The sequence below is a fragment of the Salvelinus alpinus genome, chromosome 4 (genome assembly GCF_045679555.1).
Source record: "Salvelinus alpinus chromosome 4, SLU_Salpinus.1, whole genome shotgun sequence".
NCBI classification, from domain to species: domain Eukaryota; kingdom Metazoa; phylum Chordata; class Actinopteri; order Salmoniformes; family Salmonidae; genus Salvelinus; species Salvelinus alpinus.
The window spans coordinates 37,435,148-37,454,661 of NC_092089.1; the positions used below are offsets into that span (position 1 = coordinate 37,435,148).

At 39.2% G+C, this 19,514-nt stretch overlaps 1 protein-coding gene, 1 long non-coding RNA gene and 1 pseudogene across 2 annotated transcripts; 1 reads left to right on the forward strand and 2 right to left on the reverse strand.

Annotated features, from left to right (window-relative positions):
• Positions 1-1,010: 1,010 nt before the first annotated feature.
• On the forward strand, positions 1,011-8,758 carry LOC139573458 (sulfotransferase 2B1-like; annotated as a pseudogene).
• A 2,146-nt stretch (positions 8,759-10,904) lies between these two features.
• LOC139572477 (uncharacterized) lies at positions 10,905-16,502 on the reverse strand. The gene is made up of 4 exons (XR_011674423.1): positions 16,398-16,502; positions 16,034-16,176; positions 11,861-11,997; positions 10,905-11,419 (listed from the first exon to the last, which is right to left on the reverse strand). It is a non-coding gene; the product is annotated as an uncharacterized lncRNA (long non-coding RNA).
• Positions 16,503-16,670: 168 nt separating this feature from the next.
• LOC139572476 (cornifelin homolog A-like) lies at positions 16,671-18,489 on the reverse strand. The gene is made up of 4 exons (XM_071395218.1): positions 18,330-18,489; positions 17,389-17,496; positions 17,173-17,309; positions 16,671-16,968 (listed from the first exon to the last, which is right to left on the reverse strand). Exons 1-4 carry the CDS (start codon positions 18,343-18,345, stop codon positions 16,876-16,878), a joined length of 354 nt encoding a protein of 117 aa, XP_071251319.1. The 5' UTR covers positions 18,346-18,489; the 3' UTR covers positions 16,671-16,875.
• Between the last annotated feature and the right edge of the window lie 1,025 nt (positions 18,490-19,514).

A 19,514-nucleotide genomic window follows, 5' to 3' on the forward strand; every position in this document is an offset into this window, starting at 1 on the left:
ATGCACAATTGAGAGCATCCTGTTGGGCTGTATCACCGCCTGGTACGGCAACTGCACCGCCCACAACCGCAGGGCTCTCCAGAGGGTGGTGTGGTCTGCACAACGCATCACCGGGGGCAAACTACCTGCCCTCCAGGACACCTACAGCACCCGATGTCACAAGAAGTCCAAAAAGATCATCAAAGACAACAACCACCCGAGCCACTGCCTGTTCACCCCACTACCATCCAGAAGGCGAGGTCCGTACAGGTGCATCATAGCTGGGACCGAGAGACTGAAAAATAGCTTATATTTCAAGGCCATCAGACTGTTAAACAGCCATCAATAACACAGAGAGGCTGCTGCCTACATACAGACTTGAAATCATTGGCCACTCTAAGAAATGGATCACTAGTCACTTTATTAATGCCACTTTAATAATGATGTTTACATATCTTGCATTACTCATCCAATATATATATACTGTATTTTATACCATCTATTGCATCTTGCCTATGCCGCTTGGTCATTGCTCATCCATATATTTATATGTACGTATTCTTATTCCATCCCTTTACTTAGTTTGTGTGTATTAGGTAGTTGTTGTGGAATTGTTAGATTACTTGTTAGATATTGCTGCACTGTCGGAACTAGAAGCACAAGCATTTCGCTACACTTGCAATAACATCTGCTAACCATGTGCATGTGACCAATAAAATTTGATTTGATTATGCCCTTGACAAAGGCCCCATTGCAATAAAGGGCTACAAGAGAGGGAGGGATACTTTCCTCTCTGACATTTGCATTGATGCATTAAACATATGCCTCTAGGTCAGGGCTGAACTTGCAGAACCTTACTGCAGGCTATACCTGAGTGTGTTCCAGTTGTGCCATGGCATCAGACAGGTACTTTCTTCACCATGGACTTTTGTTACCAGCTGTGGCTCACCGTAAGGGGAGTCTGAAATATGCCAATGATTTCAAAGTTCAGGACAGGGATGTGTTTGCTATAACTTACCCCAAATCAGTTAATTGATGCAACAGATTTCCATATCTCAGTGTGATCTGCAAGCCTTTAGGCACCTTTTTCAAATTCAGGGATCAACAGCTTGACATGATTTTCAAACATGACATAACTTAACCAATTTTGGTGTTGTAACTGCATATTTGGATGGGTCCAAATCCATCTATTCAAAATGTATTATTAGTAGTAGTATTAGTATGAATTATTATTATTAGTGTATTATTGTAATTTGATTATGCTGCTATCTGCTGAGTGAACTGTTATATTTTTTTGCATCTGCTTCCCTCCCATTTTACTGACGCACAGACGTTTTTGCCGAAAAGTAGAATACTTTAACTCTGTAAACTGTGTTTCAGTATGGCAAATTATGAAAATTATAGCGTTTATCGCGGACTTTTGTGTCCGAAAGAAACTCACTCTTTTGAAAGTTTTAAATACGCGGAGGAAATGAAAGTTGAGGATGAAGATATTTTCAGTGACCTACCCGAAGTCTGGTAAGAACATACTGTACTATAACGTTAGTAATAGACTGTATTTAAATAATTTAGGCTAAGAATTGGTTTGGCTTCATGTCATTTACAGTTTAGTAGTGGTGGAAAAAGTACCCAATTGTCATACGTGTGTAAAAGTATAGTTAATAGAAAGTTACTCAAGTAAAAGTGAAAGTCACCTAGTACAATACTACTTGAGTAAAAGTCTAAAGTATCAAAAGTAAGTCTAATTGCTAAAATATACTTAAGCATCGAAAGTAAAAGTAGAAATCATTTCAAATTCATTAAAATGAAGCAAAGCACCATTTTATTGTTTTTAAAATGTTTTTAAAATGTACGGATAGCCTGGAGCACACTCCAACACACAAGATGTTATCTACAAAATATGCATTTGTGTTTAGTGAGTCAGCCAGACTAGAGGCAGTAGAGATGACACGTGTTCTCTTGAGAAGTGCATGCATTTCACAATTTTCCTGTCCTGCTGCATTCAAAATGTAGTAAGTACTTCAGGTTGTCAGAGAAAATGTATGGAGTAAAAAGTACAATGTTTTCTTTAGGAATGTAGTGAAGTAAAAGTTGTCAAAAATATAAATAATAAAGGACAGATACACCAAAAAACGACTTAAGTATTACTTTATAAAGTACTTTTACTTAAGTAGTTTACACCAATGCAGTTTAGTCGCCCAGGCATTGCAGCTGGAAATTTTCTCAAAAACATGTGAGCGGCTCAGTGTCGAATGAAAAAAAAATGTAATGTGTGTTTTTATTACTATAGTAGGCCTTACTTTAGACGAGATCTTGGTGGTGTGTAACCTAGTAGCAGTAGCAGACTTTCCACTTTTCCATGGATTTTCTAGGTCAGCAGCACTGATGGCGCAACACAATGGTTTCTTGTTTCAGAACCTATACAGATTAGCTGACCTTGAGCACAAACAGATCTTGAACTATGGCTAGCAAGTCCCTAAGAGTGAAAAATCGAAAAACATGCAGTTGTGTGACATCACTGACATCTAGAGAATTTGACACAATATTGAATGACACAATAATGAGACGACATTGTCTAATTTTATTTTGTAAAATAGCATAAGCTAAAAAAAATAAAAAATACAGATAACTGATTAAGGTAATGTTTCCCAGGTACCACATGGATGCAAGAGATTGTCCCTTTAGTCCTAAATGGAGGAGACCTTACTCCAGTGCAAACTATTCCCAACTGGGACCGGGTTCCCTGGCTGGAGGAGACAAGAGCAGCCCTAGTTCTGGACATAGGCGGAAATCCCAGGGGGGACGGGGGGGACACGACCCCCCCCATCCTGGGAAAAATATGATTTGTCCCGCCCAATCTATCACTGTAAACATAACTATGTAATTTCAATAATATTAATAATACGCAATGAAGGCAGTTGTGCTGATTATAGACACTTAATAGCGCCTTTTTAAGTTTCAAAAGATTGCGACCACCCCGCCCTTTGCCTCACAATGGTCTGATCCACTGCCAGTTCTTTAGCTGGCAAGGTAAATCGCGCCATAGCAATGTTTACATTTTTATGTTGGCAGGGTTCACACACTAGCTGAATTTGCAGAGCTAGCGCGCAAACTAAAGCAAACATTAACTAGCAAGCTAGCTAGTACCTATTCCATTAATGTGGCGTCGTCAAAGATGGAATCTTTGCTATCGTCAGTTTATTCCAAGATCAGCATGCAGCTGTAGTGCTTCAAAGTCCCTGTGATAAGGTTAGCGATAAACTGAAGTCCAAACTGAACAGAACTACACTCTCTTATACCATTGTCTTAAATATATTTAATGGTCTCGTTGCAAAAGCTAAGTTGTCGCTAGTGAACTTTTTTAAATTTATTTTATTTCACCTTTTTTTTTTAAGATTATAGCAAACACCACAGAAACGGAATTGGTGCTCGCTAGCTTTACAAATTCAGCTATTGTTGGAAGCCAGCCAATATGAAACAAACTATATTAAAATTAGAAAAGGTTGTAGCATATGTTGTGTAAATGTGTGTGTGTGCAGCTAGACCGGCCAGCCAGCCAGGTAGAAAAATGGCAGAAAAAAAGTAAAAAGACGGACATCAGAGTATTTTTCAGTACACCAAAACGCAAAGTAAGAAGTCTAGTAGCCTAATATCTCAAAGACGAGTTGATAAAATGTTCATAAGAAAGAAGTGAAATGCTAATGGAAATGTTTCACAATGATGTCATTAGGCAGAGCAGGCAACAAATGGCACACAGACAGCAGAGCTGGGGACAGATAGGCAGGGACAGACTGGCAGAGACAGGGAGTCTCAGGTAAGTTTGTTGAGTCTTTGTTTGGCAACATTATGAAAGGTTCTCAATTTTTTTTACTTGTAAAATAGGGACATAATTGGAAAATGCCATGGATACCCCCGCTCTCAACTTAAACTGATGACTAAACTAAGATTTGTTTATGGCAATGATATTGCTGTTGTGATTAATTGTGTAGTTTTGGGTACCGGTAGTTAGGAGTACGGCAAACACCTTATTTCTTTTCTAGGAGACAGACTGAGTCAGTGAGGGTGGTGAAAGGGAAAGAGCCAGGGAGAGAGACTTCAGAGAACAATGTCACAGCCACGGCAGGACCAGGTGTCACCCTTGTTGCCAGCAGCACCAGTATAGGGGACAGTGGCACAGCATTGTCCAGTTACCTCAGTGATGGCACAAAACCATATCAGCCACACCCACAATTTTTGAACCGCAAACTCTTGCCAACAGAGTGTTGACGTTTCAAGAGGCCCCAAAGCACAGAATGAAATTCTGAACATCATGGCCAATACAATCATTCGAGGCATTGCAGCTGAGATTAGGTCTCTTCCGATTGTACAATTTTCATTAATTGTTGATGGTACTCAAGATGTCTCTGGTGCTGAACAGGAGAGTGTCTTTTTGCATTATGTTGACCATGACCTTGTCCCTCACGAGGAGTTTATTGGGCTATACAGGGTGTCGGAGACAACAGGCGAGGGCATTGCGAAAGTGGCAACTGAAGTGTTGTTGAGGCTCAATTTGCCCATGTCTGGCTTACGTGGGCAGAGTTACGATGGTGCCTCAAACATGGCAGGAAAATACACAGGTGCACAGGCAATTGTGAGAAAGCAGCAGCCATTAGCCCTCTATGTCCATTGTGGAGCACACTGTGTAAATCTGATTACACAGGCTTGCTGCTCAGCCTCCCCACTGATCCGGGATTCCCTTTCTTGGGTCCATCAGTTAGGTGTCCTCTATGGCCAGTCAGGAAAGTTTAAGAGCATGTTTGAATCAATTGCCACGTCCAAAGAAACACATCTGCCCACCCGGAAACCCCTATGTCCAACAAGGTGGACTGTGCGGAATACTGCTATTAGAGCTGTGCTAGGGCAGTATGAGCGGGTACTAAGCAGCCTAGAGGAGAGTAGTTTTTAGTACATGACAGTACACTTACAAATTATTTATTTCATGTTATTTTATTTAAAATTGCATACTTTGTGCGACATACTTGTCCATAGCTGCTGTTTGAAGAGTTGAGACACTGACTGAAGGATATTTTGTTTGATTTATTTGGGTTTTTCATTGAAGTAGTTATTTTGCTTTTAGAACTGTACTTATTTTAAGCTTTTTGTTCTTGTAAAGATATTGTAGTAGACTCAGGCCAGTGCTACATTTAATGACTATATAAATGTATCAGAAAAAGTCAAATTAAAAGGTCAATTCAATACGGAGACTAACTTTGTGATGGTTCTCAATGGAGACTCTTTTAGATGAGATCATACCATGTTCATTGTATTTATGAAAACTACACCCATACAGTGTACAGTACCATTGCTACCTACTGGCCTTTCTTGATATTGCTAGTTGTAAGTACGAATACCTGCATACATACTGGACTGGTAAGGAGCACTGCTATAACTATTATTAGTAGTAGTATTATAATGATTTAAACATTTGAACAAGTTGGTTAAACCCTTCAGTTAACTACTGTACCTATCAATTATTCAGTTGTAGGAATTATGGTTCCTCAATATACATTTAACATATTACAACGTAGGCTATGTGTTACAGCACTACTTTTGGTGTCCCCCTCAGGAATTGCTCTTGAGAAAATGTAATGTAATTGTCCCCTCCAAGGTTGATATCAGATTTTCGCCCCTGGTTCTGGACCGTCTGCCCTCACCACGGGCAATGGTCTCTCATATGCCCTACCATCTCATGCTCCCCTCCTTCTTCCCCTCCAAAGCCAAGGTAGGGACCTGATCCAGTAACTAAGAAAAAGCTACTACTAGACAGTAACAACTGAAGAGACTCTTGCAGCACGTTTAATTTCTTATGGCTGGGGGCAGTATTGAGTAGCTTGGATGAATAAGGTGCCCAGAGTAAACTGCCTGCTACTCAGGCCCAGAAGATAAGATATGCATATTATTAATATATTTGGATAGAAAACACTCTGAAGTTTCTAAAACTGTTTGAATGATGTCTGTGAGTATAACAGAACTCATATGGCAGGCAAAAACCAGAGAAAAAATCCAACCATGAAGTGGGAAATCTGAGGTTTGTAGGTTTGCCTATCCAATATACAGTGTCTATGGGGTCATATTACACTTCCTACGGCTTCCACTAGATGTCAACATTCTTTAGAACCTTGTTTCAGGCTTCTACTGTGAAGGATGAGGGAATGAGAGCTGTTTCAACCAGGTGTCTGGCAGAGTGCCATGAGCTCACTCAGGCACGCCCCGGTGAGAGGTAGCTGCGTTCCTTTTCGTTTCTAAAGACAAAGGAATTCTCCGGTTGAAACATTATTGAAGATTTATGTTAAAAACATCTTAAAGATTGATTCTATACATCGTGTCACGCCCTGGCCTTAGTATTCTTTGTTTTCTTAATTATTTTGGTTAGGTCAGGGTGTGACATGGGGAATGTATGTGGTTTTTGTAGTGTCTAGGGTGGTTGTAAGGTTTAGGGGGTTTATTAGAGTAGTTGGGTTTATGTTTAGTATAGTAGTCTAGCTGTGTCTATGGTTGAGTGTAGGTATCTAGGAAAGTCTATGGTTGCCTGAATTGGGTCTCAATTAGAGACAGCTGGTTATTGTTGTCTCTGATTGGGAGCCATATTTAAGGCAACCATAGGCTTTAGCTGGTTGTGGGGAATTGTCTATGTTGAACGTTTGTAGCCTGTGTGTGTGCACTACGTTTATAGCTTCACGGTCGTTTGTTGTTTTTGTATAGTTTGTAATAGTGTTTCGTTTCATGTTCATCTTCGTAGTAAAAATAAAAGAAGATGGCTTATTTTCCACATGCTGCGTTTTGGTCCGTCTCTCCTCCACACGATCGTGACACATCGTTTGACATGTTTCTACGAACTGTAATGGAATTTTTTGACTTTTCGTCTGGCCTGAGCGTCATGAATTTGGATTGTTGAACTAAACGCGCGAACAAAAAGGAGGTATTTGGACATAAATTATGGACTTTATCAAACAAACCAAACATTTATTGTGGAACTGGGATTCCTGGGAGTGCATTCTGATGAAGATCATCAAAGGTATGTGAATATTTATAATGCTATTTCTGACTTCTGTTGACTCCACAACATGGCGGGTACCTGTATGGCTTGTTTTTGTGTCTGAGTGCCGTACTCAGATTATTGCATGTTGTGCTTTTTCCGTAAAGTTTAAAAAAAAATCTGACACAGCGGTTGCAAGTTTATCTAAAGTTCCATGTAAAACACTTGTATCTTTTATCAATGTTTATTATGAATATTTCTGTAAATTGATGTGGCTCTCTGCAAAATCACCGGATGTTTTGGAGGCAAAACATTACTGAACATAACGCGCCAATGTAAACTAAGATTTTTGTATATGAACTTTATCGAACAAAACATACATGTATTGTGTAACATGAAGTTCTATGAGTGTCATCTGATGAAGATCATCAAAGGTTAGTGATTAATTTTATCTCTATTTCTGCTTTTTGTGACTCCTCTCTTTGGCTGGAAAAATGGCTGTGTTTTTCTGTGACTAGGTACTGACCTAACATAATCAGATGGTGTGCTTTCGTCGTAAAGCCTTTTTGAAATCGGACACTGTGGTGGGATTAACAACAAGTCTATCTTTAAAATGGTGTAAAATACTTGTATGTTTGAGGAATTTTAATTATGAGATTTCTGTTTGAATTTGGCGCCCTGCACTTTCACTGGCTGTTGTCAAGTCGATCCCGTTAACGGGATCTCAGCCAATCTCAGCCGTAAGAAGTTAATGGACTGACTTCAGCATTGCAAATTAATGAAACAATTGGAAAAATGTGCCTACATGCAATGTAATTATCTTATAATTTAGCTATCACACTGAGCTCTTGTAAGTTTGTCTATGGAACTCATGTTTAAGACTAAGGCTTTCATTTAGGTCATCTATGTTACCCGGAACCCAAAAGATGTTATGGTGTCATCATTTCACTTCCACAAGATGGCCAGTTTCCTGGATGACCCTGGGACTTTTGATGAGTTTCTAAACAAGTTTCTCTCTGGGGAAGGTGAAAAAGGCTAGGATATATAAATAAACGTGAGGGACCTTTTGATGCCATAAGTCCCTACTAAAAGAAGAGGGTAACTGGGTTTGATTGCAATTAACATTTGTTTATCTACACAGTGTTGTTTGGGAAGTGGACAGACCATGTGAAAAGCTGGCGAAATTCAGATCTGGGAGATAGAATCCTATACATGACCTATGAAGAAATGGTCAAGGTAAAACACCAATCAATGCAAACCGCCTCAGCCCAGTGCTGTGTGACCAGACTAACGGATAGTGAACTAGGCTAACCCCAGGCCAAACTGCTAACATGTCTGTTTCTCTCCTGAAGGACCTGAGGGGAGTGCTGGACAACGTTTTCTTGACATTGCAGGCAGTTAGACAGTGAAGAATTGAAAACAAATGGACTCTAAACCCATCTGTGCATCCACAGCATAAGTTTGAATGTCACTGGCCGTGCCCTGAAACCTCAGCAGTACACTGACAATACAATAAAAAGCACTTAAGATGGATTTCCCAATAGCATCGTAGCACTAAAATCATCTTAATTCCATTGGAACTAAATTCCCGAAAACCCAGCCCAGGTCAAGCTGATCTAAAAAGTCACCACCAAATACAAGTACATCGTCTCGGGTACTGGTACACTGTGTATATAGCCAAGTCTTCGTTACTCTCTAATCTTACTACATTTGCACACACTATACAGTGGGGCAAAAAAGTATTTAGTCAGCCACCAATTGTGCAAGTTCTCACACTTAAAAAGATGAGAGAGGCCTGTAATTTTCATCATAGGTACACTTCAACTATGACAGACAAAATGAGGAAAGAAATCCAGAAAATCACATTGTAGGATTTTTAATGAATTTATTTGCAAATTATGGTGGAAAATAAGTATTTGGTCAATAACAAAAGTTTATCTCAATACTTTGTTATATACCCTTTGTTGGCAATGACAGAGGTCAAACGTTTTCTGAAAGTTTTCACAAGGTTTTCACACACTGTTGCTGGTATTTTGGCCCATTCCTCCATGCAGATCTCCTCTAGAGCAGTGATGTTTTGGGGCTGTTGCTGGGCAACACGGACTTTCAACTCCCTCCAAAGATTTTCTATGGGGTTGAGATCTGGAGACTGGCTAGGCCACTCCAGGACCTTGAAATGCTTCTTACGAAGCCACTCCTTCGTTGCCCGGGCGGTGTGTTTGGGATCATTGTCATGCTGAAAGACCCAGCCACGTTTCATTTTCAATGCCCTTGCTGATGGAAGGAGGTTTTCACTCAAAATCTCACGATACATGGCCCCATTCATTCTTTCCTTTACACGGATAAGTCGTCCTGGTCCCTTTGCAGAAAAACAGCCCCAAAGCATGATGTTTCCACCCCCATGCTTCACAGTAGGTATGGTGTTCTTTGGATGCAACTCAGCATTCTTTGTCCTCCAAACACGACGAGTTGAGTTTTTACCAAAAAGTTATATTTTGGTTTCATCTGACCATATGACATTCTCCCAATCTTCTTCTGGATCATCCAAATGCTCTCTAGCAAACTTCAGACGGGCCTGGACATGTACTGGCTTAAGCAGGGGGACACGTCTGGCACTGCAGGATTTGAGTCCCTGGCGGCGTAGTGTGTTACTGATGGTAGGCTTTGTTACTTTGGTCCCAGCTCTCTACAGGTCATTCACTAGGTCCCCCCGTGTGGTTCTGGGATTTTTGCTCACCGTTCTTGTGATCATTTTGACCCCACGGGGTGAGATCTTGCGTGGAGCCCCAGATCGAGGGAGATTATCAGTGGTCTTGTATGTCTTCCATTTCCTAATAATTGCTCCCACAGTTGATTTCTTCAAACCAAGCTGCTTACCTATTGCAGATTCAGTCATCCCAGCCTGGTGCAGGTCTACAATTTTGCTTCTGGTGTCCTTTGACAGCTCTTTGGTCTTGGCCATAGTGGAGTTTGGAGTGTGACTGTTTGAGGTTGTGGACAGGTGTCTTTTATACTGATAACAAGTTCAAACAGGTGCCATTAATACAGGTAATGAGTGGAGGGCAGAGGAGCTTCTTAAAGAAGAAGTTACAGGTCTGTGAGAGCCAGAAATCTTGCTTGTTTGTAGGTGACCAAATACTTATTTTCCACCATAATTTGCAAATAAATTCATAAAAAATCCTACAATGTGATTTTCTGGATTTTTTTCCCTCATTTTGTCTGTCATAGTTGAAGTGTACCTATGATGAAAATTACAGGCCTCTCTCATCTTTTTAAGTGGGAGAACTTGCACAATTGGTGGCTGACTAAATACTTTTTTGCCCCACTGTATATAGATTTTTCTATTGTGTTTTTGACTGTACATTTGTTTATCCCATATGTAACTGTTGCTTTTGTCTTACTGCTTTGCTTTATCTTGGTCAGGTCGCAGTTGTAAATGAGAACTTGTTCTCAACTGGCCTACCTGGTTAAATAAAGGTGAGAAAAAAAAACTCATTGTGTATTTAGTCCTCGTTATTATTTTTCAATTATTTGTATACATTTTTTACTTTCTGCATTGTTGGGAAGGGACTATAAGTAAGCATTTCAGTGTTAGTCTACACCTGTTGTTTATGAAGCATGACGAATAAAATTTGATTTGAAATGGTCCTAAAGTCCTACTGCCACAGGAATGACTTGTGGTTAACTGGATATTTTGTAACTTTGTTAGTATTTTGATTGAACTCGGTGCTTGTTGGTTAGGTCAAAGACCGGCTTTCAAATCAAAGTTTATTGGTCGCGTATACATATCTGCAGATGTTATCGCAGGTGCAGCGAAATGCTTGTTTCTAGCTCCAACAGTGCAGTAATATCTAGCAATACAATAACAATACACACATAATCCAAAAAGTAAAAAAACAATAATTTAATTTCTGAACTATTCTTGTGTAGTACTTATTTCAAATTTATTTTCATATAAACAACTGGTAGTTGAATACATTTAAATGAGCCATAATCTGGTAATAACAGACTTATCATGAATAGTAAAATACTGTAAATTATATTGCACATTGTATACATCTGACAGTCACATGGTACTGTGTCTTGTTTTTTCTTACTGCTGAGGATTTGGATAAAGGGTTGTGCTCACATAGTGCTGTATAGTCAGAGGGACATAAAGCGTTTGTTGACTTGCAGGCATAGTCTTCAGATGACCGCAGTCCTAATGTAACCATAAGAAGTTTGTTGTACAAAAACTTGAGGGTTCTCACTGCAACAATTTAATTAACATTTTCATAACAAGGTGCGGGAGACAACACTTTGGGGGTCAGCATTCACTTTCCGGCTGTGTCAGTTAGGAATCTCCTTATTGACTTCACGAACCATTTGGCATTGAACACATGGTCCGCAGAAAGCAGTCATACACCAGTCATCGCAAATGGTTCCCTGTAGAAATCAACATATTATTAGGGTGGCTAAGGTGATATCAACTTCTCACATTCCTATGTCGTAGGTCTATAATGATCAGTCCCTAAGCCCTGACTAGCGCTGGGGTCCCTAAGCCCTGACTAGCGCTGGCCCTGACAGGGTGAGGATGAGACAGGTAACACAAAGGGCTGATATACTGGACACAGATTACACATAGTCCTGGACTAAAAAGCATTGCCAATGGAGAATTCCCATTGAAATAGCATTTTTTTGTCCAGGATTTAGCTTAACGTTAGTCCAGGACACCGTCCCAAAGTACTTTGTGATATAACTGAGTTGATGCTGTACAAAGATAATGCTGAATAGTGTGCATGGAGAAAGAGGTAATGGAAATGTTTAACAATACATGAAGATGCATATCTATACAGCTGTACAATCAGCAACATGCCATATGCATACCTCTATGTTATACCGCTCCCGAATGCTGGTTCGCAACATAAAATGTGTCCATGGAACATGAGAGAGTAGGAAACACTCTCCGTATTTCTCTGCCATCTTAACGGCCTGAATGCATGGACAGAAAAATCCACAGAGACCTGTTGGTATGAATGGCAAGTAAATGATGACTGAAACCGACCCAATTACACTCCTCTGTAAATGTACCGTATGTGGACAGTGAAGCTAAAACGTATAACTTGGTTCTATACTCCAGCATTTTGGCTTAGACAACAAATGTTTCATATGAGGCGACAGTACATAATGTCACATTTTATTTTAAGGTGTTTCCATACATATCCATTTGGAAATGAATGCACTTTATGTATCTAGTCCCCCCATTTGACAGTGTCAAGTATTTTAGCATATTCACTCAGGCCCAGATTCTGACCAAAGATAAGAAAGCATAAATGGAAGGTCATTCTCTTTTTATGCACTTTTATATTTATGCACTTTTCTCTGCATATTCAGACCTTGAATTTAAGTATGAGAATAAAATGCTATTCACCCACTATTCATTTGAGGTGGAGCTTGAATATATGAAGGTGTGGCAGAGGTGTGTCTACAGATACGCCATATTCTGACCTTGACTTTATTCTCTAATGATTCCACCACCTTTACGTGCGAAGGAACCATGAATAAGGTCTAGCGAACCTACCTGTTCCATGTCTGAGGTCTACGGACAATTCCTTAGACCTCATGGCTTGGTTTTTGCTGTGACATGCACTGTCAAGTGCGGGACCTTATTTACATTGCCTTCAGAAAGTATTCAGACCCCTTGACTTTTTCCACATTTTGTGACGTTACAGCCCTAAAATTGATTAAATCTTTTTTTTTTCTCAACAATCTACAGTCGTGGCCAAAAGTTTTGAGAATGACACAAATATTAATTTCCACAAAGTTTGCTGCTTCAGTGTCTTTAGATATTTTTGTCAGATGTTATAATTATAATTTCAAGCATTCCATAAGTGTCAAAGGCTTGTATTGACAATTACATGAAGTTGATGCAAAGAGTCAATATTTGCAGTGTTGACCCTTCTTTTTCAAGACCTCTGCAATCCGCCCTGGCATGCTGTCAATTAACTTCTGTGCCACATCCTGACTGATGGCAGCCCATTCTTGCATAATCAATGCTTGGAGTTTGTCAGAATTTGTGGGTTTTTGTTTGTTCACCCGCCTCTTGAGGATTGACCACAAGTGGGATTAAGGTCTGGGGAGTTTCCTGGCCATGGACCCAAAATATCGATGTTTTGTTCACCGAGCCACTTAGTTATCACTTTTGCCTTATGGCAAGGTTCTCCATCATGCTGGAAAAGGCATTGTTCGTCACCAAACTGTTCCTGGATGGTTGGGAGAAGTTGCTCTCGGAGGATGTGTTGGTACCATTCTTTATTCATGGCTGTGTTCTTAGGCAAAATTGTGAGTGAGCCAACTCCCTTGGCTGAGAAGCAACCCCACACATGAATGGTCTCAGGATGCTTTACTGTTGGCATGACACAGGACTGATGGTAGCGCTCACCTTGTCTTCTTCGGACAAGCTTTTTTCCGGATGCCCCAAACAATTGGAAAGGGGATTCATCAGAGAAAATGACTTTACCCGTAGAGCTCCGAGACAGGATTGTGTCGAGGCACAGATCTGGGGAAGGGTACCAAAACATTTCTGCAGCATTGAAGGTCCAAAGAACACTGTGGCCTCCATCATTCTTAAATGGAAGAAGTTTGGAACCACCAAAAATCTTTGGCCGCCCGGCCAAACTGAGCAATGGGGGGGAGAAGGGCCTTGCTCAGGAAGGTGACCAAGAACCTGATGGTCACTCTGACAGAGCTCCAGAGTTCCTCTGTGGAGATGCGAGAACCTTCCAGAAGGACAACAATCTCTGCAGCAATCCACCAATCAGGCCTTTATGGTAGAGTGGCCAGACAGAAGCCACTCCTCAGTAAAAGGCACATGACAGCCCGCTTGGAGTTTGCCAAAAGGCACCTAAAGGACTCTCAGACCATGAAAAACAAAATTCTCTGGTCTGATGAAACCAAGATTGAACTCTTTGGCCTGAATGCCAAGCGTCACGTCTGGAGGAAACCTGGCACCACCTCTACGGTGAAACATGGTGGTGGCAGAATCATGCTGTGGGGATGTTTTTCAGAGGCAGGGACTGGGAGACTAGTCAGGATTGAGGGAAAGATGAACGGAGCAAAGTACTAAGAGATCCTTGGTGAAAACCTGCTCCAGAGCGCTGAAGACCTCTGACTGGGGCAAAGGTTAATCTTCCAACAGGACAACAACCCTAAGCACACAGCCGAGATAATGCAGGAGTGGCTTCGGGACAAGTCTCTGAATGTCCTTGAGTGGCCCAGCCAGAGCCCGGATTTTAAACCGATCGAACATCTCTGGAGAGACTTGAAAATAGCTGTGCAGCGACGCTCCCCATCCAACCTGACAGAGCTTGAGAGGATCTGCAGAGAAGAATGGGAGATACTTCCCAAATACAGGTGTGCAAAGCTTGTAGCGTCATACCCAAGACGACTCAAGGTTGTTATCGCTGCCGAAGGTGCTTCAACAAAGTACTGAGTAATGAGTAGGGACACGCCTACTTTTACTATTTTCTATATTGTAGAATAATAGTGAAGACATCAAAACTATGAAATAACACATATGGAATCATGTAGTAACCAAAAAAGTGTTAAACACATCCAAATATATTTTAAGATTCTTCAAAGTAGCCACCCTTTGCCTTGATGGAGTGCTGCATCAGATGGCCTGGCCTCCACAATCACCCAACCCCAACCCAATTGAGATGGTTTGGGATGAGTTGAACAAGTGCTCAGTATATGCGGGAATTCCTTCAAGACTGTTGGAAAAGCATTCCAGGTGAAGCTGATTGAGAGAATGCCAAGAGTGTGCAAAGCTGTCATCAAGGCATAGGGTCGCTACTTTGAAGAATCTCAAATATAATATATATTTGGATTTGTTTAACACCTTTTTGGTCACTACATCATTCCATATGTGTTATTTCATAGTTTTGATGTCTTCACTATTATTCTACAATGTAGAAAATTGTAAAAAAAATATTTAAAAAAATACCTTGAATCAGTAGGTGTGTCCAAACTTTTGACTGGTACTATATATAAATTTGCAAAAACTTTGCCATTATGGGTATTGTGTGTAGATTGATGAGGGGGGGGGAACAATTTATTCCATTTTAGAATAAGGTTTTAACTCGTGGAGAAAAAAAGAAAATGTGGAAAAAGTCAACGGGTTTGAATACTTTCCGAATGCACTGTATATTGTGCCCAATAGAAAAGAATGGTGAATAATGTATTGAGTACATTTCAAATCACTTTAATTGTAAATAAGAATATATAATGTTTCTGAACATTTCTACATTAATGTGGATGCTACCATGATTACGGATAGGCCAATGAATGAATGAAAGCAAATAAGGATGAGTGAGAAAGTTACAGATGCCCGCAAAACATGCTAACATCTCACCATTACCAATAACAGGGGAAGTCACGATTTTATTGGGGGTATGATAGTTATGCATCTGTAACTTTCTTACTCATCATTATTCACAATTCATTCATGATTATCCCTAATCATGGTAACATCCAGATGAATGTAGAAGTGTTCAAAGACATATTATATTCTTAGTTACAATAAAAGAGACTGAAAAATGACACAATAAATTATTTACCATTCATTTATATTGGCCAACTAAAACAAACTGCAAATGCATCCACCAAGTGTGTAGTCACAAGCATGATGTAGTCATTGTGTGCTAGGTATATGGGACCAAATAAGAAACGTTTCACTAAATGTAATACACTATAAGTGAATTTGTTCAAATACATATGACAGCTTCAAATGGGGGTCTAGATAGGGTACATAAAGTGCTTTCATTTCTAATGGTAAAACAGATATGTATGAAAATACACTCAAATAGAAGGTGACATTGCGTACTGTTGCCTCATAAATTAACATGTTTGATCTCAAATCCAAAATGCTGTAATATAAAGCCAAATTAAAAGTTTTAGTTTCACTGTCAAAATAAATATGTAGTGTACATCTTGGCTTGTATTAATCAAATAGTATGTAAACAATCAAAATGTGTAGGTACCATTCTAGCCATTACTTACAGACATCTCTGTCAACACAGCAATCCATCACTCCAGAGCTCCATGTCTTTTTCTGGATCCCGGCAAACTGGCCCCCAGCTAAAGTCCTTGGTTGTCTTGTAGTGGCGTCTTGAAATACGTTGCACATATTTCCTGCAACTACCCTGCTCAATGAATATAAATTAATACAGAATTAATATAGACCTAGATTTTACTTCTAGCTAGCTAGCTCATCATACGAATAGCTAGCTAGCTACCTAGCAACAGTAGCCAGTTACTTGAGCAAATGTAAATATTATAAAATAAAATTATCTGCAAAGTAATGCATTTGCATTCTTAATGTTTACTCTTTAGTAAACGTTTCTTTTGTGTATCAAATACGTACCTAGAGGTTAACAAACGAGCCTAATCTAGCTAGAAAATTAGTTTATGGCACGCTTTGGTGTTTAGGATGTTACTAGGCAACGGTAATTCATAAATTGCATTCCACAGCCACGATCATCCCTCCATCCATTGCCAATACTATGAAAATGTGTTGAAAATTCTAAAACTATTTCCTCTTATATATTAATTGTACTTTACTTTGTCATTGTTTTAGCAACAAATAATAATCAATAGTCAAATTGACAGCTGCATGTGCAAGAAAATAAACAAAAACATTAATTATGGTTGTGCACAATATACAAAAGTTGTATAATCGTACATGCAGGTTTATTAGGCCTTTTTGTAAATTCCATGCATGACTTATTCAATTGGAATTCATCAGATACTGTATGTAATATAAAGCCATCAGTGTTTTTCTTCTTCTTTTATTAGGTATGCACAGACCCCCAAAACTCAAATGGATTGATTGCCTTTCAATCTCAACCCAGTTGGTGTTTCATCTCTCTTGCCATCTGACATAGAGCACAGGGTCCACAGAACATGTGCACTGCCCAGTCATCAATTAAGCTGCCCTAGAAATACAGAGGGAGGATTAAAAAATATATATGTTTTGCTTATTGGTGACTACTGTACTGTATAAGTACACATACATCATACAGTCAAACCAAGCTATCAAAATTGACAATGATGTTGTTCAGCAATATAGTTAAAGTAGTTATTCATTAATACACAGATGTTTTGCAGGTTTGTTGCACTGTACTAGACAGCTTTCTCACCGGGATGTTGTATCTCTCTCTCATTGATGTGCGCATCATCATCATAGTTGTTGGCAGCAGGGGGAGACAGAAGCATTCACCATACCTCTCAGCCATCTGACAGGCTAGGCACATTGAACAGAAGGTACCACACAAACCTGGAAGATACAAATTATTATGAAATTGTAGACATAGCTTTTAAAAAGGTTAATGTTTGCTATTACAGCCTACACTTACAGACCCTCCTGTCAATGCAACAGTCCAGAATCCTTGAGTTCCACTTTGCCGGAGTATTGGGTTGACTCATTACTGCTCTATCACACACTCCATATCCAGATTTGCAGGCTGAAATAATAAGAAATGTATAGGTATGTTGAAGACAATTGGGACCTGCAGTAATCATTAGAACATTTAGCAGGGCTCTACAGTGTGACCATTTTACTCACATATATGCCTAAATATTTTGCTGTGCAACCTTGAATTGAAATTTAGGAGCACCAATGTGCCTAGACAAATCAAGGATTCCAGTTTTATTACCTCAAATATGTTTTATTTTGCTCCTAAATTTCTTTAGGTGCTCCAACATATTTTCAATATTTGTTAAAAAAAAAAATTATAAAAAGATAATCATAGCCCTGTTTAAATATTCTATTTATTTGACAAATATTGTCTGTTTGGGGTCATTTTGAACAGGGTAGGGTAGGGTAGGTTACTGAAGTGATACTGTAATCCGAAATACGGGGCATGATTATCCTATAGCTGCGCTTAATAGTAACTTTACCTATCATACCAATTAGAAAGGAGGGTTGTAAGTGTGGAGCTCACTTATTTTATTATTATTAGGCCTGGCTATGTTCTCCTCTACCGCCATCTATAGGGAATATAGCTAACTGCGTTAGGACCAAACTTGTGCAGAGGTCTGATATGTACTTCCTTCCCGAGGAAAGGTTTGTTTATTGATAATTGGCGAATTTTTAAAAATAATTGTTAGCTAGCTAGTTACAAACTCAATTCCAGTTGCTAACCACAGCATCATCACAAGCTGAGCTCTAACGTTAGCTTAGTAAAACTACAGCATTTGTTCCTAAGGGACCTTCATTTCAACAACCACAAAACTTTACAAACAATTACCGTAAGCACTCAACAGGCTAGGACTCAACAATGCGTTTCCGTTTTACCTTCTTTTTTCTCCATTTGAAATCACTCCATATGACAACCTCATCCAGCGAAGTTGATAGGCAACGCCAGTGTCAGTGAATTGTTATTAGAACGGTTGCCAAAATTAAATCTAAACACGAACGTTATTGATTGATTGGCGGGAGACTGGGTGGGAGCTTGAAAAGTATTCTCTGATAGATTTTAGCACATGACATGGCTATTTATTTATTTATACATAAATGATTAATTCCAATCAATTAAACTGTTTTGATAGTCAAAGGCAAATATTCAAGTTTTAATCTCACATGCACAAGTACAGAATCATTTGCCAAAAAAAGATAAGAATATTTGAAATATAATACTGTATTGTATAAATAATCAAGATGGGTCTATATAAATTAAATGAAAGACAATTAAATAATACATTAAATAAAAATATATTTACTTTAGTATGGAGGCTGTCTAAAGTTGAATTATATTTTTTTCACATTTTGAAAATGCACTACCCGTAATTAGTTGAATAGACAATTTTACTGTTTTCAAATGTTTTATTGTATTTAGAATGCCACAGTTTCATTCAATGACTGGGTGCACAAACACTGCAGACGGCCAGCAGTGGTCTGCCAGTTGCTGCCTTGGATTTTCTTGGTTTTCCGTTTAGGATGTTTCTGCAAAACACTTCCCTCATTTTATACACATCATTAATCTGGGTGCCTGTCTGTGATAGTTTTAATTTTCAATGAAATATCTGAGATTATGTGGGGAAATAGGGAACAAAAACACTGTTTTATGAATGAAAACATTTGTACATTTTAGAAACATATTGTGTAATGCCCAGTGTTAATCCTATGTACTTTTAGTGATAATTAAGTAGGCTACCTCTGCAAGGTTTCTATCAAATATACTTTTCCCATTTCTTATATCAAGTACCCACTGGGCACAGACGTCAATTCAACATCTATTCCGCGTTGGTTCAACGTTATTTCATTGAAACAACATTGATTCAACCAGTGTGTACCCAGTGGGATACACTACTTCACTTTTCTGAACAGATTACATAATAGGCAAAGGTGAAGAAGTAATAGGCCTTATTATATGTTTATCAGTTAACTTACCTATTTATTTGGTTGTGTCAAAGACCCATTGCTTTTGAACAATACTTTTTGTACTTTACCTTGAGTCTCAGCAGCAACTTACATAGGCCA